Source organism: Diorhabda sublineata, chromosome Y (assembly GCF_026230105.1).
Source record: "Diorhabda sublineata isolate icDioSubl1.1 chromosome Y, icDioSubl1.1, whole genome shotgun sequence".
Taxonomy (NCBI): Eukaryota; Metazoa; Arthropoda; class Insecta; order Coleoptera; family Chrysomelidae; genus Diorhabda; species Diorhabda sublineata.
In genome coordinates this window covers 6,444,202-6,466,917 of record NC_079486.1, presented here as the reverse complement: position 1 = coordinate 6,466,917, position 22,716 = coordinate 6,444,202, and the positions used below count along the sequence as shown (strand labels likewise).

The window sequence follows — 22,716 nt, the reverse complement described above, 5'->3', positions numbered from 1 at the left end:
ACGTAAGCACCATAACTGTTTAAAACATCTACTACTACAGTGGATAACAGAATTTGAAAATGTTCCGAACTTGTAGTTAGGGAAACATTTTCTTGATTTATATTTTGATTTGCTTGATTTTTGTTTTCTATGTGTAAAAGAGTATTGTGTTTACCCTTACATGTTTTACATGAAGCATACAATCTGCATTGGTTGGTTTTGTGGCCACTTCGAAGACAGTTTAAGCATAACTTTAGTCTTTTGGCTTGTTCCATGCGATTTAGCACAGACATTGACTTGAATTTGTCGCACATAAACACTCTGTGATCGCCACTGCATATGGCACACTTGAAACCTTGAAAAGAGGTTTTGTTTTCATGTGAATTATTTTCTGAATCGGCAGAAAGTAAGCCCCTGGTTTTCCCTGACTTGGATCCCTGTTCAAGTTTGTTCAACTCTAATCGCTCTAGCAAGTCTGATCTACTTCTTAAAAATTCATACATATCCTCAAGAGAAGGCAAATCTTTTTTGGGCTTGTATTCCTCCCATTTACTAACAGATCCATCGTCCAAACTTTTGGCCATTAAATGTAAAATTAGAATATCTCACTGATCTGTGGGAAGTTTAAGAAGAAGTAGTTTACAATGAATTGATGAAGAATGTTGCCAGTGAGTTGATATTCATTATTTTCATTACTAAAGTGGAGTTTATTACTTCATTCTATTATAATCCTTTTTTTTTCGTGTTTAAAACTTATCGGATTGATTCCTTAACATATATAGCTGTCATAAAAACTCCCCATCTCTTTTTTTACATTGCTGACTTGCTGTACTATTATGACAAAAACTTTTTATTAATTACTGATATCCAACCCAATTTTACTTAAAAAATTTTTGAATTGCTAAACAAGATATTTTCTAAAACGACTCATTTCTTCAATAATTCACTTTATTTTCTTCAATTTTCCTGATTTTCATGTCTCTTCTTATTTTAACTTATGCAAGAAGTTATAACTTCATAACTTTCTCAGTATGTAATGTATCTTAAATATTCATATTATTACAACAATTCATGTGTTTAAAAAAAAGTAAAGGTGATAGGAAGCTTTTGTTTTTTTATAAACATCGCTAGAGTATAGATTTTCTAACGATATATAATTTGTTTCGATATCTTTTTGTTAACCAGAGTTGTAATTGGACCATTTTGACGAAATTCCAAGTTGCATGATTTGCGAAATTTATCAGTGCAAAGATGGAAACAATGTAACGGCTTTTTGTGATGGTTATTGAGCAGCTAGATTTTTTTTCATTCTCACTCAAACATAATAGCTATGAAAATTAAATTGGCAACCCAAATTTTAAGTACAACAGATGTTCTTTATTTATCGAGAACAGATATTAATACATATTTCCATAATGCAGGTGCTACAGCTGCATTTCCTCCAATTTTAATTGATTTATTATTCTTAAATCTCGTGGTAGATTGGCAAAATAAATATTTTAAAAACCACTTAGCTCAACAACAAAATATTTAATTGCATCAATTTATTATTTTCAAAACTACCTTAAATCACATATTACGAAATATTTGTAGTAATGTGAAGAGCCATGATGAGGAAAATGATGCTGAAAAGAAGTAAGAATGCTTATAGTTTGAAACGTGTATGAGCATAATTTCTTTCTGGACTTGAATGGTACAATCATACATAATTTCGAATTGTATAAGTATGAAGAAGAATTGGAAAAGAGAGCCGTAGATACCTTCAAATGGTTGATAGGATTGCATAGTGACAAATTGGGAAGTGTCAAATAAGCATTAAGAAAACGAATGGCAATATCAATACTGACAATTCCAAATCAGATAATACTTCGAATGGCTAATGAAGATGATAATAGAAAACAAAAGGGGAAAAGTGATGATTATTGCATAAAATACGTGAGAACAATTTGTGTGCTGCATTTACTACCACTACCACCACACTCACTATTACACTGTATGACGCTTGTTTCGATGTTCTCTAGTTTCTATGTGTTTTGTATAAAAACAAAGATCATTACTCAGACTGAATTAGAACAATTTTCAAATTCAGTGGTAAATTCAATAATTACTCATTTTGTACTGGATATTGTGAACAATTTAAAATTTGTTTATCTCTTAGATAAACCCCAACAAATTGGTATTGTGTGTCACATAACCCTAAAGTGATGAAAATGTTATTTCCGAGTAGATAACCTCAAATATTTGAGAATCCCAAAGTGGAGGGTCATTGTCGTCCCCCATTTGAACTATACGACGATGTATTGATAAGTTGGTGGCCTAGACCAGTTCCATGCATAAACAAAATATTGCGTTACAATAGCGACGAAAAATAACTTATTAAAAATGTCAGTGTTAAGTTTTACGTCAAAAATGAAAACCAGAGTTACGCAATAAATTGAAAGAAAAAATATATCCACCGAAATTGTGAAAATCGACAAATTGGAGTATCAAGCCATCATCAAGTACCTGTATTTAGAAGCGTTAAGAGGTGAGCAGATTTACGAGGTAAATTTTCCATTGAAGATGATGACCGATCATGAAGGCCAGCTCCTGTGTCAGTCGTCGAAAATATCGATACAGTTTATGACATGATTTTATCAGACTGTTGAATTGGGCTTAAGCCCATTGTTACTACGGATGAGACGGGTACATTTCTACAATCCAGAAACAAAGCAACAATGGATGGAGTGGCGACACTCTGGTTTTTCCAGACCTAAGAAGTTTCGTGTCCAAAAATGTGCTGGAAAAGTTCTTGCTCCAGTTTATTGGGATTGCCATGGAGTAATCATGATTGATTTTTTTAATAAGGGTAGAACAATAACTGGAGATTACTATTCGACGTTACTGACCACTCAACTGAAAAAAAGTTCAATAGGTCGTAAATTTTCTCCCAACGAGGAGGTAATAAAAGCTGTGGAGGTCTGGTTGCGCAATAAAACATTTTGACATTGAAATTTTGTTTGGTTCTATAGTAAGCTAAGAATTTTTCAATATATCCTCGTATCACCACAGAATTGCATAACGCAATAAATAACTAAAAGAATTTCTTGGTTGTCCAGGGGTACTTTTCTGCTTAAAACGCCGGTTAGAAAGAAAACACTTTTATTACAGAATTTGTGCTTCGCCGTAGGATGGAGTAGAGCGATAATCTCGATCCTACAATCGGCCATCAGGCTCAGAATCCGCCTCGGATTCGTCTCTTTCATAGCTGACCCATGGATTTATATATTCAGCGCATGTTGTCGTTCGATTGGGTCCCTCGTGATCTCCGATTTTAACAACGTCATATCTATCATTTTCTTTAACCTTAACAATTTCGTGAGAATCAAAAAATTTTCTCTTCAATTTTGGATCAGTTGTATATACTTCAAAGGGTGTGGTACTTATGCTTCGCTGATAGGTGGTATTCGAGGCAGTGTGTACTTGGTTAACGTATTTGTACCACTTTCCTGGCTCTTCCAAACTGAGTTTTGTTAAGACTAGTATAAGGGTCCTATTTACCCTTTCCACTTCTCCATTACCGCGTGGGACTCCACAAATTGTTAACACATGTTTAATATTTTCTTCTCGGCAATATGATTCGAATTTTTCAGAACGGAACGCGGATCCTCTGTCAGATATTATCCTTGACGGGCTTCCCAATATTTTACACTAAGACACCAAATCACTTCTTTCGTCGTGCTTGATTATGTTGATTTTAGGATGAAGCATTCCTTCTTTCTTTCCTACAGGACGAGGTGATATATTTTACGCTATTTTTCAAACAACATGTCACTTCTTTCGTCGTGGTTTATTTTGTTGGGTAAAGCCACACAAATTTGGAAAAGTCATCAACTACCACAGAAATGTGCTGATAATGTTTTTTGTTGATTTCATTGGTCCTAATTGGTCGACGTGATACGTCTCTAGCGGACCTTCTAGCTTATGTATAGGATGAAGCATTCATTCTTTCTTTCCTTCTTTTTTATTCTATAGTATAAGGTATACCTACCGTTATTTTTAATCGTTTCTATTTTGTCTTTTAGTCTTGTTATGTAAAATTCCTTGTTTACTACTTCTGTTTTTTTCTTTCAAAAATATCCTATCTCGAGGGCTTCTATTATTATTTTTTAAGTCTGCATGTTCTTTGGAATGACAAGTAATTTAAACCATTATCGTATATATAAATATAAATGTATTGAAATTCTCCACTTTCCGGTTTTCGAGATAACTAATGTAAGTACATACTGAGGAACCCAATCTTTATGTGGGATATCTACAGATCCTCGTCTTCTGTTCCATACGCTTCCTGGTGGTATCTGACACCTCCAGAGAATATAGATAAAGCATCAAGTATCTTCTAGGTGTCTTTATCAAAATAAAAAACAAACAATATTATCACCTTTGCATGAAAAAGTACCAAATCAATACTCAACGAAAAGTACATCAATCAGTTGTTCAACAGTTTACAGACTAGGTACCTAATCATTATAATACCTAATTATAAAATAATCTTTCTGGCTTTCTGAGTGGCAAATATATCAATCATTTCCGTGAAACCTATTTTTTCACAGATTTCGAATTTAATTTGAAGAGAGATTTTCTTTGAAGAACCACTCTATTTTTCAGAATACTCATATTTTTTCTTGGCCTTCATCAGTGCATCAAAATCAGAATTGCTGAGATTTTCTGCAAAGTTTCTAATTTTGTTGGAACCTTAATACCATTGACATTATAAGAACATTTTTCTTGTTGGTTACTAGAGTTATTCATACTTTCAGAAACACTTAAAATTTCAGGTGAGTGAAATAATATAAAGTATACATGAATTTTTTTATAAAAATTCAAATCTTGTTGAGCTCCAAAACTATTGATACGTTTACCTCCGTGCTGTTCTTCCCGCGAGTTTTTTTTTTACAGATAGTTAATTCAGATTTAATCAATATATTGAATGTTTATAAAAAAAGTTGTTCAAATAACTTTTTGGTGTATAAATAAAGTAATAAAAAAAACACTGTATATTGACATGTGCAGTGTTGCCGTTTCAGTTGGCAAGTGGGAAATTCAAAAAGTGATGGACTTATCGATCTGGCTTTGTAATTACTATTTGAGAAGAGGTGATTCATTAGTATTAGATATTGTCAACCTCTTAAAAGCATTTAGCTTGTGTAAATCATACTCATCAATATGCATATTAAATGCATATTCTGTATTTTACATCAGTCTGAAAGATCTGCTTCATCTAAATTTTCCTAAATTGAATTATTACACTCATCTGAAACTTTAAGTGCTTCCAAGAGTGAGACTCTCTTATAACCAATAAGAAAAATGTTATAATAATGTCACTGATATTGAGGTTATGTAGAAAATAAGAAAACGTCAGTGTCTGCATATTGATGTAAAAAATGTTGAATTCGTTTATATATAAAGCTCCATACAAATATGATTTGTAATAAATGTTATAATAAATAAATTGAAGAGGGTGATTACTCCAAATATATTGAATAAATAATGTAACTTTAATTCTAGTTCTGGCGATAACCTAATTAAAATTTTACACATTTTACATATAAAATAATTATTTTTTTTACTTGCAGAAATGTTAAATTGAAAGTGGAGAAAAGAAGTATTCATATAAAATTTGCTGTATTATTATATTAAAAATAATAATAATAACAAAAAAAAATTTATTTGATATATGTATCTGCTAGATACAACGCGACTAAATACGTTAGAAATATCCGCGCGCCTAATGGAAGATTAAATAATCGTTTTCTAAGTGGAATTAAATGATTATAGTACAAGATGTAAATTTTCACTTGCAGAAGAAAAATGTTCATTAATAATCACCTATTTTGAGAAGAAACGGTTAGTTCTTAAGGTGGAAACATTTTCCATAAACTATATTAAAATTTGGATCTAAAACGACGTATTAGTTGATAACAAACAAATAATAAATGATTGTGTTGTTTGTTGTTGGAGAAGTTGATAGATTTTGATAGGAAAATAATAATTAGAGTAGAGGATAGAAGTTTTAGTAGGATCTGAAGTATAGCAAATGTTATCTCGTTAGATCATCCTTTTTGATAACCTCGTTTTATAGAAAAACGTCCGTGGAACTGATCTAATTAAATACGTATATGTTTTAATCATCAGTTGTAGTAATTACAGAAAAATGAAAACTATAAAATGGTCTGAATTGATTTAGAGATGTAATGTTTGAAAATTTATGAAAATATTAAAAATTATTTTCAAAAAAAAATTGAAATAAACTTGTGCGATATTAAAGAAAAATGAAAATAAAGTAGTTGACTGTGTTTTTATATGAAAAAATAATTTGATTTGCATACATATTAAAGAAAATGAAAATAAAATAGTGTTTTTATGTGAAAAACTAATTTGATTTGCATACATATATGGAACGGTCTAAACAAACATGTTTTTTTGATATTGGAATTACATAAAAACTTCTATAAATTAATCCTACAGAATAGGATTTTTTTTCCTTTACAGAACGGTAAAAAGTGAAAAGATATAACTAAATAATGAACATTTTAGATTATGATATGATGTTGTAGACAATTGTTATTGCCGTGAAAACATACTTCGTTCTCTAAACTTCGTAATTTTCGGTCTGACTATTTACCTAAGTTTTACCCCAAACGCGGCGTCTCTTAACCACGGCAATTAGAAAGTTTTCACACCAAAAAGTTTCCAATAAAAACCAACAAAACTAGTTGAATTCCAACTAAAAATCTCAAGTTCATCTACGATTTTTTTTCAGGATTCTTGTCTGAATGATTACATCAAAAACAATTTAAGATAATTCCACATTCGATTTTCATCATAATTCCTCATGAAGATTTGACAAAACTCCCAACGTCTGTCCGAATCTACTCTTAAGAGCTCATGAAGAAGTTGAAGCTTGATGGAGGAGTTTATCCGAGTTGTCCAAGGATCAAAAACCTTCTGAAGAAATCCCAAAAATATGTAACCAGTGAAGGTTATTACCTTATATTCGAACCGTCCTCGTTTTAAAAGTTTACAATTCATCAGCACATAAATCTTGGTTGATAATTTTTGGAACAAAAAAATAATAGTTCGATGAAAAACGGTTTATCTCGATTTCTGACAGTCTTATAGAAAAAAGTTAAATGACAAAGTTGTTAAAAATTAAAAGATCTATAACTTTTATTTCCACATTTTTTTCACATAAACTTAAAATTTAATCGAAATTTGTGTTTGCTTTTTACGTAAAAAAACCCACATTCTAATATCTAGTTCTACAATAATAATTGACAGTTTATTTATCAAAATTAACAGATCTGTTTTGACACCTGTCATAATCACTGAATCGTTTACTATAATAATGAACATGAATATATTAAGAAGAACAATTAACTATACTTCCACGCAAACGGAATGTACATTCCCCATAGTACTTTTGGAGAAATTAACTCGTGTACCACCAAGACATTCTTTACGTAGAAAAAGTCTTAAAATATCTATAAAGAAGAATCAAACGGTGAATTCCACGACCGACATCGATAAACCGATAATAACTAAATCGAAGAAAACCGTTAGATTTGTGAGTCCAGTCGAAAGAAGCGTTGAAGATTTGAATGTATCTATCATGTTAAGCAAACCTTCTAGTTATAAACAAGAAGATCTCAAACTGGGTACTATTATTGAAAACGATAACGAAGATACGACAATACCTCAACTAGAATTAGCTTTCGATGAAGAAGCTGTCGATACTTCTAATCGTGTAGAAAAACCAGACAATGATTCCGAAAATTTAGATGTTTAAATAGTTACTATTAGAGCTCATACTGTTACTATTAATAATCATTTTTTCAAATAAATAACTTTAATTTGTTAAATTGTATGAATAAATTTATTTAAATATATATATATATATATATATATATAATATATATATAATATATATATAATATATATATATATATATATATATATATATATATATATATATATAATATATATAATTGTTGTTGTTGTTTTTTTTGAACATTATACAAAATTATAGTTTCTGAACATCGCTGTTACTTTAACAGCTTCATTCTACCACCGTCTGCAACTTTTATTACGAATTTCCATGTTTTATAGATTACATACATTATTGTTTTTGGATGTTTTTTTGTGATAAAATGTATACCAGTTTTTTTATTACATTTTTAATTAATCAAAATGCATATTTATTCCTCTCGCAATGAAAAGATGGATACATAAACACGAACCAATCAACTCTAATTGGAAAAGTGTAATAGAAAATAAATACAAAAAGCTCGCGTGCACCATAAAAAAAGCAAATTGATGTGAAACGGGGAGTGATTATTTAACCGATAAACGTGTTTGGTTTTCTATATTTTACTAAAAATTTGTTTTATCCATTATGAGCCATTGTTACTGATTTTTTTAACTTTTTCAACGTATACAGGGTGATGAATTTTAGGTTGGAACTCAACAACAACGAAACTACCATTTTTTAAAATAAATTTTACACTGTTAAATATTTTTCTTTGACTTTGTGTAACGTAACACTTACACGTTACTTTTATTTTTGTTTTTGTATATTTTTGTACGTTCTTAGACGTCCTTTTATAAAATTTTTACTACTAACTACATATATAGTATGATTTTTGTTTATTTTTCGACATTATTTCAATTTAATTTTGAAATACTAATAAAAATTTGACGTTTTTTAAAATAACAGATTCCAAAAATCAAGAAAATTTAGAAGTATGAACATATTAAAAGGTCTAAAAAATAAGAAATTAAATAAACATATACAAAAGTCAGGTAAAGCTTTTGAAAAGCTGAAACGCGCGTCAATCTATATCGGCGTAAACAATGTATTTAGTCTGTTTGGTTATATAGCCACTGCTTTTTATAAATAAATCCCTTGTAGTACGCTGTATATCAAAATAAACTTGTACATTTCGTATAAACAGTATGTAATGAATTAACATAATAATTCATTCAGTTTTACGAATTGAGAAACGTTTGGCTAAAAATCGATTATGAACAATTATTCGAGTGGTAATCGTTTGTCAAGATATGCCAAAGCGTTTCATTACACAATGAAATTCGAATGTGCAGAAAAGTGGCTTAAAATATAAGGAGTAGACATGTCTAGGTCAGGCTAGGTACTGAAAATTTCTCTAATACGACCTCGTTGTGAACTTTTTTATTCGGAATATTTTTCGCAACGTATTTTATTTTGGGGGATATTTTATGTCTTTTTTCCAGGACATACATGAAGTTCTAACGGAGTGTAAAACTTTACGTTGTATACGTTTTTATTAATTTTGTATTTTTGTAACTTTTCATTAAATTAAATCGTTGAATACAATCTATTGTTGGTTTGATAGTCGAAATTATTTTATTTTGAAAATGGACGTTCACATATATTGTTTGATATATAAAATAATCTTGGATCTTATTTTTCTTCTTCTTCTTCTTATTTTAAGACTGTGTCTTGTGTTTTCAAAGAGGCAGCCTAAGTTCTCACTGCGAGGACCAGCTCTCATACCAGCGCTTTGGTGGTCTTCCAGGCGGTCTACTTGTATTGGGTCTCTCTTCCTTTGCGATTTTCGCCAGTCGATCGTTGTTCATTCTATTGACATGATCTCTCCATGCTCTTCTTCTAGTTCTGACCCATCTCACTATATCCGGAACGTCACACATTCTTCTGATTTCATTGCTCCTTATTCTGTCTCTTAGTGTTTTCCCTGTGATTGAGCGTAATGTCTTCATCTCGGTTGTTCTAAGAATCCGTTTAGTAGTTGCAGACTCCGCCCTCGTTTCTATGGCGTATGTCATTACTGGTCTGACACAAGTTTTATATATCCGTGTTTTGCTTTCGATACTTAAAAATTTATTCCTCCATATCACGGTTCGGAGGAATCCTGATATCCTAGATGCTGCTGTTCTTTGCATTTTGACTTCTTGTTTCAAGTTCCTATTGCTCGTGATATTAACCCCTAAATATTTAAAAGACATAACCTGTTCTACACTTTTATTATAAATTTCCAGTTTGCATCTTCTTGGTTCTCTCGCTATTGTCAAGGATTGTGTCTTTTGTTTCGATATGATCATATTGAATTCTCCTGCAACTGTTTCAAATCTGAGTAGCAGTTTTTGCAGATTATCCTCATCTTCAGATATCACAAGCGCGTCATCAGCGTAGCAAACTATCTTAAACTCATATTTTCCCATTCTGTATCCTCTGCCTGCCGTTTTGACTTCTTTTATGATTTCGTCCATTATAATGTTGAAGAGTATTGGGCTGAGACTATCTCCTTGTCTGATCCCTGTTGATACTGGCATTTTACTGGAGAGTTCGTTGTTTACTCTTACATATGTGCTATTTCCGTTGTTCATGTCCCGAATGATCTCTATTGTCCTTTGGTTTACGCCTCGTTTTTTTAGTAGCTCAATGACGTCATGTAATCTCACTCTGTCAAATGCTTTTGTTAAGTCTATGAAGCACATAAACGCGGTTTTATTGTACTCTATGGCCTTTTCGGCAATCTCTCTTAAGATGAATATAGCGTCTATGGTTGATCTATTTTTTCTAAATCCCTGTTGTTCTTCGCTCATGCCGCTACTTGAGATTTCTTCTGCAATAATTTTTGTTAGTAATTTTGAAGTCGTGCTTAGGAGGTTGATCCCTCTATAATTATTTGGATCTTTCTTTTCCCCTTTTTTAAAGACGGGGATCGTTATGCTAACTTTCCATTCCCCTGGTACTTTTCTCTGGTCGTATATCTTGTTGAACACGACATGCATTTGGTGTATTAATTCATTGCCACCATATTTAAGAAGCTCGTTATTAATGTTATCCAGCCCTGGTGATTTCCTATTTTTCATCTTGCGCATTGTTGCTTCAATTTTGTCTTTTGATATTAATTGTTGTTGGATGTCTTCTCCTTCCTCAGATATATTTTCTTGTTTCTGTTCTGTGGATTGGCTTCTTATTATGTCGCCGTAGAGTTCATGGAAATACCTTTCCCATTCTTTTAACGTTATTGTTTTCGTGTGGATGTATTCATTGATTGGTCTTTTGATGTTCCTTATCATATTCCAGATCTTTTTTTGTCCCCCATATAAGTCGTTTTCCATGTCTGATGAGTATTTCTCCCAGAATTGTCTCTTAATCGTTTGTATTTCCATATTTGTCCTATTCCTCACGACTTTATAATCAGCATATGTTATTGTTTGACTTCTATATTGAAGATATGCTTTCCTTTTTTCTTCCGCAAGTGATTTGATTTCGTGTGTGAACCATGGTTTCGTGTTGGGCTTTCCGTTTACCTGTTTTCCTGTTCACCTTTCGTTTGCCTAATGCTTCTTCTGCAGCTGTCCTTATATTAGTACTTAATCTTTTCCATGCTAGTTCTACGGTATCATCTTTCAAGATCTTGTTTTCATTTATTGCCTTCCTTAGTCTTTGCTGGTAAAGGTATTTTGTGGTATCATCGCTAAGGCTTTCTATGTTCAGCTTTTCTGTCACTTTCGGTTTGTTCTGGGTTTTCCTTTGTACGCAGTTCCGCATTATGGCTAGCACCATATGGTGGTTAGTCCCTGTGTTTACTGAGGTTAATGTTCTGACATCTATATTTTTGAAGGATGAATATTTCTGTTTGTAATAATGTAGTCTATAATCGATTTATGTCCTCTTGTGTTCTCGAACGTATACTTGTGCTGTTGTTTATGGGAATAAAACGTGTTGTTAATGCGTAGTTCATTATGTGCACAGAATTGTATCAGTTGTTCTCCATTGCTGTTGAGTGTTTCTTCGTTAAACCTATTCTTAATTCCACTAATAACCTCGTTATCAATCCTTCCATTAAAATCCCCCAGTATCATAATTTCGTCTTGCTTCGGTATCTTATCCATGGTGATCTGCAGTTCATCATAGAATGAGTCTGTTTCTTCTTGACTTTTACTGGTATCAGGAGCATACACGCTTAATATATGGGTTTTAGTTGTTTCTGTAAATTTAAACGTGGATTGTAGCAGTCTATCGCTTATAGAATTTTTATTTTCTTCAACTTGCTGCCACTATGTACTTTCAGTTCGACTATTCTTTGCTAGATGGCACCAGTTCGTGTTTTAGTTTGGCACTTGTCCGGCAGAGGGCGGTAGTGTCTATAGAATCGTGCTAGGTTTGGCATCTGGCCGGCGGGGGGCGCTAGTGTGTTTAGAAATCAAACACAAATGAAGTTTCATTTAGTTCAACTTGCGGCCGCTAAGTTTGTTGAGATTGATTGTTACGACTTCTAAATTTTATATGGAATCTATACCTGGCAACGCTGCGACCACGAGGGCCCAGAAGAGAGACAGCAAAACCCCAGGGCATTGTTGGGTAAAGCCACACAAATTTGGAAAAGTCATCAACTACCACAAAAATGTGCTGATATTTTTTTTTGTTGACTTCATTGGTCCTAATTGGTCGACATGATACCTCTCTAGCGGATCTTCTAGCTTTTGTATAGGATGAAGCACTTATTCCTTCTTTCCTTCTTTTTTATTCTATAATTTACAAGGTATACAGTTATTTTTAATCGTTTCTATTTTGTCTTTTAGTCTTGGTATGTAAAATTCCCTGTTTACAACTTCTGTTTTTTTCTTTCAAAAATTTCCTATCTCGTGGACTTTTATTATTATTTTTTGTACTTTGTTGTTCATGTTCTTTGGAATGACAAGTAATTTCGTTTTTACAGCAAAAGAAAAACCAAATTATCCTCAAAAATGTCCGTTACAATCAATACAATATAAACTTATTATTCACCTTAGCTACAGAAAATATTTTGTAATTCAGATAAACTAATTGATTTCGATAATTATAGTTTGTACAAATGTATTCTGCCCTTTTTTTATACAAGTATTGTTAGAATGTATCTAAAAAAATTTGCAGCCTTCCGCCACTGATCACTAGTTCGTGGACTTCGAAAAATACTTCTCACATCAGGCTTCCTCCAGATTTAAACTGGCAATTTCACTTATTTTCGATTCCAGTAACCTCGAGTAGATCAGCTCGGAATATGAACAGTGTAGTCTTCTTCAAAAATCAAGCAAATTTCTCGTAACACTTTATTTTACAATGTTCTGCTGTAGCGTACAGCTCCAAAAACCATTTTAACCACGGAAAGTCTATTAGAAGAGCAATCGCAAAGTGAATGTAGTGGAAAAGCCAGTCCTTCATCAAGTGGATTTGAGGATAACTTTGTGAATGAAGAGGTAAGATGAAAATACCAATTTTTAATATAATAATTTCTAAATTTGTATGTAGGAAAATGTTGCATCTGGTGACTCTGTGTAAAACAAGGTGTAAAGAAATGCTCGAAGCTATGTTGACCTTAATGAAACAACTTCCTGCACTCCCCGCTCTTCTAGAAGCTCTTGATAGTTCAACTGAAGGTAGAGGAAGTAATGAATGTGCTTTCCTGCACTCTAGTCTCTCGTAAATGTTTTCAGTCAGTGTCTTAGTTCTGTCTGAGACACTTGGAATAACTTTACCTTCAACTCCAAGCAGAGTACATGGATGTGCACATAGCTTCTCAACTCAGATACAGAAAATTCAGGAAAAACGAGTCAACATTTGTCCTTACTTTTATACGTTACATCTACAACTTTTCTTGAAATAGGGTGTCCAGTAAAAATTGAAAATCAAGTACTAGTCTCCTCCCGATTTTTCCAGGTTGGTTTTCACATTTTCCCAGTCGAAATTCCGTTAATTTACTATCACCCTCCTATTATGATGAATATTAATTTTAGAAAATACAAGTATAATACAACAACCAAATTTTTTTAGTTTAAATAATTCTTCGCTCACTGCTGTTTTTGAGAGTCTCCAAAAATTTTCTATCTATTCTTTTTATGATACGCAACAATATTCTACCCTAAATGTTGAAATTCTTTGATTTGTGCATCGAAATTACGCGAAAAAAATTGCTATTTTCAAGTTGTTTTATTGGAATTTATTGAAAAATAAATAAAATTGATTGACTTGGACATAAGAAACATTATCGGCTTGACAGTTAACGTGTTGACAGTTGAACAATGAGTTTAGTCATATTTATGAAATTTTTATGCCAAATGGAATTGGGCATCAAATTGACGGAAAGGGGCATAAACATGTTTGGCTCTGCGGTCAACGTGTTAATCAAAGAAATAATTTAAGTAACAAGTTGTATTTATTGAGGAAGCTGTATCAGTATAGACTTGAAAATAAACCAATGCATGAATACATTAAAGAAATTCTAGAATTAGTTGAAAGACTACGAGGAGTTGGTGAGACTATTAAGGATTTCCATGTAGCTGCATTATTGTTAGGTGGATTGCCAGAAAGTTATTCCACATTAGTAACAGCATTAGATGCTAGGCCAGATGATGAATTGACTCTTGAATATGTAAAGGGAAAACTAATGGATGAGTATAAAAGAAAAGAAGATACCAGTTCAACAGGGACGGCATTAAACACAAATAAAAAGTTTCCAAAGGAGATGAAAGAAAAAATAGAATGTTATTATTGTCATAGAAAAGGTCACTACAAAAAAGATTGTTTTTTCATGAAGAAAGACAGAAATAAGGGAAAGCAACATGCCAAAGTAACTGTTGAAGGTGATGAGTTGTCTGACTCAGTTTTTTGTTTCAATGTTTCCGATAACAGTAAAAATAATCTAGAATGGTATATTGATTCAGGGGCTACAAGTCACATGTCAAATAATCCAGAATTATTTATTAAATTGGACTATTCAAAGTTAAATAAAATTATAGTTGCAAATGGACAGGAAATGCAAGTAAAAGGTAAAGGTGATATTTTAGTAAAAACAGAAATTTCAGGTGAATGCATAAGTTTAAAATTTAAAGATGTTTTATTTGTACCTGAGCTAAGCAATAATCTGTTATCGGTGTCTAAAATTACAAAAGCTGGTTATAACATAAAGTTTGATGATTGTAATTGTTATATAGAAATTAATAATTTTATTATAGCCACAGGAAAATACTGTAATGGTTTATATAAATTAAACATATTTTCAGAAAAAGTAAATATTGTAAAAACGTGTGAGGAAATGAATAATTGTATACATACATGGCATAGACGTTTAGGTCACAGAAGCCCTGATGATATAAAAATGATAGTAAGTAAAGATTTAGCTATTGGCATAAAAATAAATGATTGTGGTCAGAAAAAACAATGTGTCACTTGTATTGATGGTAAATTAATGAGGAAATCTTTTCCTAAAAAATCAGAAAGTAAGACGTTTAAAGTTCTTGATATAATCCATAGTGATATATGTGGACCTATGAAAACCCCTACTGTTGGTAAAAAGAAATATTTTTTGACTTTAACTGATGATTTTTCAAGATATACCACTCTTTTTTATTAGAATCTAAAGATGAAGTATATATTAAACTAAAGGAATTCATTCTAGAAGTCAAAAATATTTTTGGGGTCTATCCAAAAACATTTAGAAGTGATAATGGAGGGGAATATACAGGGGTAGCTGTGCAGAAGCTACTCAAAAGTTTTGGTATAAGCTTTCAGTCGACTGCACCATATTGTCCAGAGCAAAATGGTGTGTCGGAGAGGAAAAATAGAACATTGATGGAATCGGCAAGGTGTATGTTATTAGATGCTAATTTACCCCATAAATATTGGGGGGAAGCAGTAACAACTGCTAACTACATTTCTAATAGACTACATACTAAAAGTAAAGAAAATACACCTTATGAGTTATGGGTCGGAAAGAAACCTGATTTATCATATTTCATTACATTTGGTTCTCAGGCTTTTGTTTACATTCCAAAAGAAAAAAGATCTAAACTAGAGAAAAGAGCAAAAACAGGTATTATGGTGGGATACAGTGAAAATAGTAAAGCTTATAGAATTCTAGATACAGATAAAATTATTATAAGTCGTAATGTAAAATTTAATGAATTTCTGAATCAACCTTTTAAAAATATAAATAATTTTAAGGCTGAAACTAGCAACTCAGATCCTGATTCAGCAATTACAGTTGACCTACAAACAAAAACTAAACCTGGAGTGGATGATAGTGACATGAATGAAGAAGGTGGAGGATCAAATAATAATATCAATGAAGAAGAAAATGAAATTCCAGAAGAAACTGGAGGTGAAAACTTTGAGGAAATTAATGATCAAGAAAGGTTACATTTCATACAATGTGATGAATAAGGAAACTTATAATGAATTGCAAGATCCAAAGACCGTAGATGAAGCAATGTCAAGAAGTGACCGAAGAAATTGGGAAAAAGCAATGGAACGAGAGTACGAATCATTAATGAAAAATGAGGCATGGATTTTAGTAGACCGTCCATCAAACAAAAATGTTGTGCAAAATAAGTGGGTGTTTTGTTTAAAAAGGAATTCAAATAATGAAATACGATATAAAGCACGGCTAGTTGCAAAGGGTTTCACACAAACCTTTGGTATAGATTATTTTGAAACTTTTTCACCTGTAATTAGATACTCTACAATAAGAATATTGTTTGCTTTATCTGTAGAATTAAGTTTAGATATTGACCACTTAGACGTAGAAACTGCATTTTTAAACGGAAACTTGGATGAAGAAATTTACATGGTGCAACCTGAGGGGCTTATTCTAAAAAATAATGAAAATAAAGTATGTTTATTAAAAAAGGCTATATATGGATTAAAACAATCCTCCAGAATTTGGAATATTAAAGTAAAAAATGTCTTAAAAGACTTAGGTTTTCAGCAATCAAGTTTTGAACCATGTATATTTTTCCAAAACAAGGACAAATTTATAATTCTAGTGGCCTTTTATGTTGATGATTTTTTAATTTGTTCAAATTCCTCAGTTTTTAAAACCAACCTCAAACAGGAATTGTCAAAACAATTTAAAATTAAAGACTTGGGGCCAATCAAATATTTTTTAGGTTTAAATATTGATTTTGACAAACAAAACAATATGATTAAAGTTAATCAGAGGAACTATATTTTAGAATTATTAGAGCGTTTCAAGTTAGGTGATGCTAAAACTGTTTTGACTCCTATTGAAGTCGGTTTAAAATTGAAGCCATATTTGTTAGTGGTTTTTTAAATGAGTTTTGTGAGACTAAGCCCGTAATTCTTTTCAATGACAGCCAAAGTGTACAACAATTGTTAAAAAACCCTGTTTACCATAACAGAACTAAACATATAGACACTAAGTACCATTTTGTAAGGGAAGTAATTGAAAAAAAATTTGGTTGAAATTAAATACATGCCTACTGAAAAAATGGTAGCAGATCTTTTAACAAAAGGGCTGCATAATCCCAAGCATATTTTTTGTACTAAAAATATTGGTCTAAATTAATTGCTGGTTTAAGGGGTAGTGTTGTAAAAAATTACTGAACGTAACCTAGCAATTAAGTTGGCAAGGATGATTATTATGTCAAGAAAAGAAAAAAAAAATGGTTACTTTCAGATTCAAGTCATTTTGTGTAGTTTTACTTCTAATATAATAAAAGTATAGAAGAACCTGTATAAATTTCTTTTATTTATACTATAGAAGAAACGAATATTACAACAAAATCTGTCACACTGGGATTTTCTAGAAAACCAAAATAACTTCACTAATACTTCACTTCAATAATTATTTTTGTCCGTACATTAAAATTAGGATTTAGTTACATATTCACTGAGAAGTTCAATCAAGACAGATAAAGTGTGTTACGTAAATGGATTACAAAAACATTTGTGTGAAGATCAATTATAGAAACTAGCACTATTATACAAAATCAGAAACAATTTTTCTATATAGAGAAAATTCTAATTTCAAATTAACTTCCGCTAACAATGTGATTTTTAATTATAAGAAATTTTTTAATCAAGAAAAATGGCAAGTAACAAAAGCAGTTCTATACGATTCCCATTATATTATTATCGAAAAAAATTTGAGAGCATTCATTTGCTAAGAGCACAAACTTGAAAATAATTATAATAATAATTTCAAATTGTTCACAGTATCTAGTACAAGGTGAGTAATTATTGAACTTACCACTGAATTTTAGAGTTGTTCGAATACAATTATTTTTCACATTTTCTACACATTTAACTAAGTAATTTGATAAAAATACTCACGTACACACCACAATGTTTTATGTTGATGAATATGCTTTTAAGGTGTTGGCAAGTATTAGAATATCTTTTTTAATAACAAGTATAGGTACTACACCAATACTGGAAGTAGTTTACAAATAATTTATTTTTAGGTAAAGGAGCGTGATTTCTCATTTACCAAAATGGCCTCTAATAAAAAAGAATTGTATGTACTCTAACACATTTACTAATTTCGCTATGGTAGCTTGATCTGAACTGGGCCTGGAAATTTGGAGTGTAACGTCTGTGAATGTCAAGTTACAAAAAAAGAATTAGATTATTGAAGTATCAACAAGAGAACCGCATCTACCCGGCTTTGAAGATTTTTGCAGTGATTCTATCATTTAGGAAATATTTTTGGAAATTTGATAAAACAGTCCCCAACAACACATTTTTTTATAAATATTTACCTGTATATAATGATTGATATAATAGGAGCGTTTGGATGGATTCACATGGGGACCTTTAGTAGTTTTGGAGTACCTACCTTATGGAATTGCAAGATAAAGATCATTCAAATGAACTGTGGTATTTCTGCACAATAAATAAATGATAGAAAAGATCCTCGTATTGTTCTGACACATGTTACTTGTTTTATTCATATTTCTGAGGTAAGAAAATAAAATATTGAGTAATTTTTGATTGGTTTGATTTAAAGAGACTCCACCCCAATTGTGCAGAATAAGTAACTTGTAGTTTACAAAGAATTGATGAAAAATGTTGCCAGTGAGTTGATATTTGTCTAAATATTAATATTTTTCTAATAAATTTACTCTTAATCAAAATAATTAGTAGTTGCTCATCAATATTTGATATTAAATCATATATTTTGTTAAGTATTTTAGGTGACTTCCTTTGAAAATCTCAAACTAGTCTGAAAAAAATAACTTTAGCAATGTCATGTTTCCATCAAATTATTGTCTTACCAGTTTTTGAATAAGAACTTTCAAGTCACTTACCATTTCATCACTTTGTACAAATTCAACACTATATCTGCCAATGAAACTGAATGAGTAATGAAGAATTTTCCTGAAAAGTCCTGTATGCATATGACTTGGTTGAGTGTAAATTTAGCTTAGCGAATACATTGTAATGCAACTTAATGGTTTATTGCACTCCATGTTTAAGGTATTTTAGAGTTGTTGAATATTGAAGAAACATGTTTGTTTGAATTGGGTGAGGTAATGCCATTTCTACTGATACATACCCACACACTTTTGTTTTCTTTTTTACCTTCTCAACAACCAGTTGAAAGTATATTGTTATCAAGTCATTCTAATGGAAACAAAAACGTTGAGAGAACGAAAAGGGAACAGTATTCTTTTCAAAACAAGTCCTAAACATCAAAATGTAGGCTTACAGCTGTCCTATGGAAGGTATCTATTTTATATTAATTACATGTATAAAGAATTTTGAGGGGACCACATTTCTAAATGTTTTCTCACATTTGTTCTTAGCTTTTCAACTCTCTGGCATCCTTTACTGTTACGAGATATATAGAATAATTGTAGATAAGTATAATTTTGAATATGCCTCTTTCTGTTACTCTTTTTAATTTTGTTGGTACATGTCTTCTTTTTCCCTCGATGTATTTTTTATAGATTATCTTCTAAAGCAGAAGATCAAAATTCATTATTTTCATTATTAAAGTGGAGTTTATCACTCCACTCTATCATAATCCTTTTTTTTTCGTGTTTAAAACTCATCAGATTGATTCCTTATCATATATAGCTGTCATAACAAATCCTGATCTCATTTTGTACATTGCTGACTTGCTGTACTATTATGACAAAAACTTTTTGTAAATTACTGACATCCAACCCAATTTTACTTAGAAAATTTTTAAATTGTGAAACAAGATATTTTCTAAAACGACTCATTTCTTCAATAATTCACTTTATTTTCTTCAATTTTCCTGATTTTCATGTCTCTTATTATTTTAACTTATGCAAGAAGTTATAACTTCATAACTTTCACAGTATGTATTATATCTTATATATTCATATTATTACAACAATTCATGCGTTTAAAAACAAGTAAAGATGAGGTGAAGTAACCAGAGTTGTAGTTGGACCATTTCGACGAAATTCCAAGTTGCATGATTTGCGAAATTTATCAGTGTAAAGGTGGAAACAATGTAACGGTTTTTTGTGATGGTTATTGAGCAGCTGTTCCTCTTTATTTATCGAGAACGGATATTAGTACATATTTCCATAATGCAGGTACTACAGATGAATTTCGTCTAAATTTTAATGATTTATTTAATATACTTAAATCTCGTAATAGATTGGCAAAATAAATATTTTAAAAACCACTTAGCTCACGATCAAATTATTATTATTATATATTTGTAGTAATGTGAAGAGCCATGATGAGGAAAATGACGCTGAAAAGAAGTAAGAATGCTTATCGTTTGAAACGTATATGAGCATGATTTCTTTCTGGACTTGAATGGTACAATCATACATAATTTCGAATTGTATAAGTATGAAGAAGAATTGGAAAATGGAGCCGTAGATACCTTCAATAATGATCTCAAATCTGAATGGATATAATTATAGAATAAACGGTTGATTGGATTGCATAGTGACAAATTGAGAAGGGTCAAATAAGCATTAGGAAAACGAATGACAATATCTGGCTGGCGGGAAGCGCTAGTGTCTATAGAATTGAATTTTATTTGGCATCTGGCCAGCAGGGTGCGCTAGTGTCTATGGAACCGTGTTTAGTTTGGCGTCTGGCCGGCAGGGGCGCTACTGTCTATGGAATCGTATTTAATTTGGCGTTTGACCGGCAGGAGGCGCTTGTGTCTATGGAACCGTATTTAGTTTGGTGCCTAATTGGCGGGGGGCGCTAGTGTGTATAGAAATTGAACACAAAGAGAATTTTTATTTAGTTTAACTTGCGGCCGCTAAGTACTTTCAGTTCGACTATACCTCGCTAGATGGCGCTAGTTCGTGTTTTAGTTTATCGTTTGGCCGGCAGAGGGCGGTAGTGTGTATAGAATCGTGTTTAGTTTGACGTCCGGCCGGCAGAGGGCGCTAGTGTCTATAGAATCGGGTCTAGTTTAGCGTCTGATCGGCAGGAGAAGCTGATGTGTATAGAAATCAAACACAAATAGTATTTTTATCAAGATGAACTTGCAGCCGCTGGGTACTTCCAGTTTGACTATTCCTCGCCAGATGGCGTAAGATCGTGTTTAGTTAGTTTGGCGATCGGTCAATAGAATCGTTTTTAATTTGACGTTTGGCTAGCGGGAGGCGCTAGTGTCTATGGAATCTTGTTTAGTTTGGCGTCTGGCCGGCAGAGGTCACTGGTGTCTACAGAATCGTATTTAATTTGGCGTTTTGATAGCGAGAGGCGCTTTTGTTTATGGAACCGTGTTTAATTTGGCGTCTGCCCTTAGGGGGCGCTGGTGTCTATAGAATCGTGTTTTAGTTTGGCGATTTGTTGAAATAGATTTATATGTCTATAGAATCGTGTTTAATTTGACTTTTGGCTAGCGGGAGGCGCCAGGGTCTATGGGAACTTGTTTAGTTTGGCGTTTGGCCCGCTGGGGGCGCTACTGTCTATGGAATCGTGTTTAATTTGGCGTTTGATTGGCAGGTGGCGCTAGTGTCTATAGAATCGTTTTTAATTTAGCGTTTGAGTAGCGTGAGGCGCTAGTGTCTAGGAAATCTTGTTTAGTTTGGCGTCTAACCAGCAGGGGGCGCTACTGTCAATGGAATCGTGTTTAATTTGGCGTTTGGCCGGCGAAAGGCGCTTGTATCTATTGAACTGTGTTTAGTTTGGCGTTTGGCCGACAGAGGTCACTGGTGTCTACAGAATCGTATTTTAATTTGGCGATTTGTTGAAATAGATTTATGTCTATAGAATCTTGTTTAATTTGACTTTTGGCTAGCGGGAGGCGCCAGTGTCTATGGGAATTTGTTTAGTTTGGCGTTTGGCTCGCTGGGGGCGCTGCTGTCTGTGGAATCGAGTTTAATTTGGCGTTTGACCGGCAGGAGGCGCTAGTGTCCATAGAATAGTGTTTTAGCTTGGCGATTGGTCGACAAAGATAGATAGTGTCTATAGAATCGTGTTTAATTTGGCGTTTGGACAGCGGGAGGCGCTAGTGTGTATAGAAATTAAACACAAATAGAATTTTTATTTAGTTCAACTTGCGGCCGCTAAGTTTTGTTAAGACTGGTATAAGGGTCCTATTTACCCTTTCCACTTCTCCATTACCTCGTGGGACTTCACAAGTTGTTAACACATGTTTAATATTTTCTTCTCGACAACATATCACATCTTTCGTCGTGGTTTATTTTGTTGGGTAAAGCCACACAAATTTGGAAAAGTCATCAACTACCACAAAAATGTACTGATATTTTTTTTTTGTTGACTTCATTGGTCCTAATTGGTCGACGAGATACCTCTCTAGCGGATCTTCTAGCTTTTGTATAGGATGAAGCACTCATTCTTTCTTTTCTTCTTTTTTATTCTATAATTTACAAGGTATACAGTTATTTTTAATCGTTTCTATTTTGTCTTTTAGTCTTGGTATGTAGAATTCCTTG

General features: G+C 32.3%; 1 protein-coding gene across 1 annotated transcript in view; it reads right to left on the bottom strand.

Annotated features, from left to right (window-relative positions):
- Window positions 1–3,174: 3,174 nt before the first annotated feature.
- The window catches only part of LOC130451922 (craniofacial development protein 2-like), a 43,696-nt gene continuing 24,154 nt past the window's right edge, over window positions 3,175–22,716 (bottom strand). Inside the window, exons 2-4 of the mRNA XM_056791278.1 lie at window positions 11,723–12,017; window positions 11,354–11,681; window positions 3,175–3,324 (exon numbers count right to left, since the gene is read on the bottom strand). Of these exons, the coding sequence (XP_056647256.1) occupies window positions 3,175–3,324; window positions 11,354–11,681; window positions 11,723–12,017 (773 nt within the window). The remainder of the gene's footprint in view (window positions 3,325–11,353; window positions 11,682–11,722; window positions 12,018–22,716) is intronic.